Consider the following 1356-nt stretch of genomic DNA (forward strand, 5'->3'; position numbering starts at 1 on the left):
CACACACACACACACACACACACACACACACACACACACACACACACACGCACACACACACACACGCACACACACACGCACACACACACACAAACAAATCAGTGTACCTGTGTGCTGACACCAAAGTCACAGAGCTTGACTTGTCCTCGGGTGTTCACCAGCATATTGGAAGGCTTGACATCTGCAGAGACAAACTGCTTGAAAGAACTGCAACATCAGCACTCTACAGCTTTATCAACTCTGTTCTTTTTTTAATAACACTACCTTACTCACCTCTGTGAAGTATCTTCAGGCTCCACAGATATGTCAGGCCTTTGACTACCTGGAGACACAAAGGAGAGAACAAATAGATCGTCATCCAACATTTAACCAGCATATTTGGATTAATAATGATAAATTGTTTTGGCTAATGTGGAGCGGTTACCTCCAGTTCAACTATACAAACTTAACTTATAGGTGAGAAAAGAATTGACAATGACCCAGTTTACACCTCACGACCTAGCTGTCACTCGTCACTGAAGATTCACCCTGAAATACTGAAAGCTTGGGATACTGCTGTGCTGTCATGGTTCACGCATGTCTCTAATGTCGTATTGATGTTGCCTTTAGATTGGTAATCAGCAGTGGTGTTCTCCGTTTCACAAACGAGGACCAGAGGGTGTGTTGGCACCGATTAGCCTTCTAGTGAAATCCTGAACACTGGGGAGGAGGCACTGGCCAATTTTTTTAAACCTCACAATAAGGAGCAACAGTGTGGATTTTGTCCTGGCTCTGGTAGAGTTACCCTTTTTTTAACAGACTGGTAGATATTTGAGGTGTCATAGTAGGTCTAGAGAGACCTTAGAATAGGATTACTGCCATTAATGCATGATTTTGTCTTCCTCTCTGACTGTGACCATGGGTTCTACCTGAACGTGATGCTCTCCAATTTTAAGACAATAATTCCTCTACTTCATACACCAACTCACTCAACCCAGGAGAATCTGATCAAAGTAGAAGAATTCCGCTATTTATCGCTCTCAACTGTCTCAAGCTGTGGTGGAAAGGGGAGATCTGAGTTGCACATTAAAGTCAATCTTTGTTCCAGTTCTCAGTTGTGGTCGCAAGCTGTGCATAGTCACTAAAATAATAAGACTGCAGATACAAGCAACCAAGAAATTGTTTCTTCACGGAGTGATTGGTCTCTTTCGGGGTAAGCAATTAAGGAGGACCTCAGTAATGAGACGTTGCTCCTTCACATTGAAGGAGATGCATTGAGTTTGTTCGGAGTAAGGAGGCCTCCTTACTGCCCCTCCTTGGGGGTGTAACGTCTACAATGACTGGCAGGAGACACGGGGGGGGGGGGGGGGGGGGGGA

The 1356-nt window shown here is 44.7% G+C and overlaps 1 protein-coding gene across 1 annotated transcript in view; it reads right to left on the reverse strand.

Moving 5' to 3' along the window:
• Positions 1–1356, reverse strand: part of map2k5 (mitogen-activated protein kinase kinase 5) — a 50306-nt gene that overhangs the window by 28497 nt on the left and 20453 nt on the right. The window contains exons 13-14 of the mRNA XM_031848770.1: positions 274–322; positions 101–181 (exon numbers count right to left, since the gene is read on the reverse strand). Of these exons, the coding sequence (XP_031704630.1) occupies positions 101–181; positions 274–322 (130 nt within the window). The remainder of the gene's footprint in view (positions 1–100; positions 182–273; positions 323–1356) is intronic.

This window comes from Anarrhichthys ocellatus, unplaced genomic scaffold (assembly GCF_004355925.1).
Source record: "Anarrhichthys ocellatus isolate YVR2014 unplaced genomic scaffold, GSC_Weel_1.0 scaffold8, whole genome shotgun sequence".
Classification (NCBI taxonomy): Eukaryota; Metazoa; Chordata; class Actinopteri; order Perciformes; family Anarhichadidae; genus Anarrhichthys; species Anarrhichthys ocellatus.